This window comes from Myotis brandtii, unplaced genomic scaffold (assembly GCF_000412655.1).
Source record: "Myotis brandtii unplaced genomic scaffold, ASM41265v1 scaffold120, whole genome shotgun sequence".
Taxonomy (NCBI): domain Eukaryota; kingdom Metazoa; phylum Chordata; class Mammalia; order Chiroptera; family Vespertilionidae; genus Myotis; species Myotis brandtii.
The window spans coordinates 1870179-1872474 of record NW_005354174.1 but is presented as its reverse complement, the minus strand read 5'-3'; the positions used below and the strand labels follow the sequence as shown (position 1 = coordinate 1872474).

The 2296-nt window shown below is 55.2% G+C and overlaps 1 protein-coding gene across 1 annotated transcript in view; it reads right to left on the bottom strand.

The window, feature by feature from the left end:
- TBX2 (T-box 2) overlaps positions 1–2296 on the bottom strand; it is an 8091-nt gene that overhangs the window by 1722 nt on the left and 4073 nt on the right. Inside the window, exons 6-7 of the mRNA XM_014532538.1 lie at positions 2199–2296; positions 5–61 (exon numbers count right to left, since the gene is read on the bottom strand). The exon at positions 2199–2296 is cut by the window's right edge and continues 41 nt beyond it. Coding sequence (XP_014388024.1) covers positions 5–61; positions 2199–2296 — 155 coding nt within the window. The remainder of the gene's footprint in view (positions 1–4; positions 62–2198) is intronic.

Below are 2296 nucleotides of genomic sequence, written 5' to 3'. Positions count from 1 at the left end.
CGGCGGCCATGTAGGTGTAGGGGTAGGGGAAGAGGCCTCCGAAAGTGGGCATTGGGATTCCCTGGAAGAAAAGGAACAACACAGACGTTAGGCATCCCGCCTGAGATGTCTGAGGGTGAGCTGGGTGCTGGGGGTGGTGCTACAACGAGGACTCCTTCCCCACTGTTTCAGGACTAGAAGGCCGGAGCTCACATAACTATACCCCCAAGCAGCAGTCAGGCATGAGCCTAGGCCCATGGCCAAACCCAGTTAGAAGGGGAGCTCACTTCAAGTTGACACAAAGGCCTAGCGCCACGCTCTGTGCCAGTCTGCGTAAGGGAAGGACATTCCAGGCCGCTGCACTGGCCTAGGCAAAGGCCGAGAGGGAGGAAACAGGGCAGGCGTGGGTCCAGGTGGCAAGCAGGCGGCTGTGGTTGTCTTGGGAAGTTCTGCTCACTTGGAACAGTGTCCTCCCCAGCCCTGCTCTCTGCAGGTGCCCCACAGGGTGGAGGAAGCACAGGCATGGGGGGAGGAGCTCTGTAAAGTCTCCCTCTGCCTGCCCACCTGCTCAGAGGTCTCCGCCTGGGCCCAGAGGAGGGTACAGGTGCCAATTAGTTTATAAACTGGCCTGAATATTCCATAAAGAACTCCTGGCGGCACCTCAGTGGCAGCTGAGGAAGGAATGCAGTCTTTGCCTGTGGAAAGCACAGTAGCCAGGAAACCTTGGATAAACACCACCTGAGTCCACGAGGCCCGACTTTTGGATTATGTGACCTTTGAAATAATGGCTCCCTCCCCAGAATCTGTGGGTACAGGGAGGAGGGCAGGGAGCGGACTGTGCTGGGCTGCTAGGGAGACGCAGGCCTGGCTCAGGCAGGAAGAAAAAAAGAAGTAGCTTAGTCAGAAATGAAAAAATATCCTTCCTAGAAGGTCAAGCCCTACTGGGCACTCGGACCTGGCATTCCAATTTGGGAGGAGGGAGGTTGGCATCAACTCTCCTCAGTTGGCTCTACCTAATGGCCAGGGGTGGGCTACCCTGGTTCGGGTACTTAACTCCTAGCTCTGTACCAAGGGATGCCTCCTGAGTGCTGGGTACTCTCGCCCCGGCCTTGCACCTGTTGACCAGGCTGTGTGTCGAAGCCGTGACTTCCCCAGGACCTCTATGATGCCCGTGCTTGTCACCAGAATTTGTCTGGGGAGGATGCATTCAAGGTTTCAGATCCCACCTCCAGGCCCTGAACTCTATTTTCCAGATGCTTCCTTGCCAGCTCAGAGCCCTAGGTATGTGATGTTAGTGCCTCAAGCACTCCCCCGCCCCACTAAGCTGTTTAAAACCTATTTCAGCATCTCCTCCCCCACTTTAAAAATATTTGCTTCTGAACCAAAGGAGCCTTCTCAGACCCGAACTCCTATTTTCCTTCCCGTTAGATATGATCTCAAGGGTTCAATTTGCCAGAAACCTCAGAGGGGGAGAAAATGAATGAAGAGAATCCAAATCTTTCCACAGGGAATATTCCACCCAAGCAACCAAAGAGGCCGCACTCCTCATCGGATCTCCTTATTTTGCTGTTGGCCACAGTTTAATAAACTCTCCCCTGGGAGCTCAGAATTTCAACCTGGGCCTGGGGAACCGAGCTCCTCTTCCCCGAGATGTGTGGCTGGGGGGAGTTCGGAGACCCAAGATGGGATCAGGAACAGCCCTGTCCTTGGTCAGGTCAGAGGAGGCCTGGAAAACACACCTGGAGGTGGGTCGTTTGGTGGTCAATTGTCCAGAAAATATTGGACAATGTTTTCCTACTCGCTTTGTCCAGCCACCTTGGCCTTTCAGGGACTGACAGGGAGCCAAGGGTCTTTGTTCCCAAGGAAAATGTCCGGAGGCCAGGAAAGTGGACTTCCCAAAAGCCAGGGGCAGCCCCAGTCTGTCAGAACAGGAAGAATCGAATGGAATGGGTGCTTCATTTTATTGTTATTATAGGGAAGGAAATGGGCCCAGAGAGGGTCAGGGACTTGCCCAAGGTCACACAGGAGTCGGAGGAGCACCCTGGCCAGACCCTGGACCTATAGTCTTGGTATCCCTGAACTAGGTGTCCTAGAGAGTGTATATCAGGTCTTCCCAGGTGTCCTTGCCCACCACAGCACCCTCAAGCCCTGTGCCCACCCCAGCCACCCACATTGCTTCTCCTCCCTCCATTGCGATGCCACCAGATCACAGGCCTTACCTGAGATGCCAGCATGTGCTGGGAGAGGTGGAATGGGAAGGGTGCGGCGGCGGTGCTTGCTGCACTGACCGTGGGGCCCAGCCCGCTTGCGTCCAGCC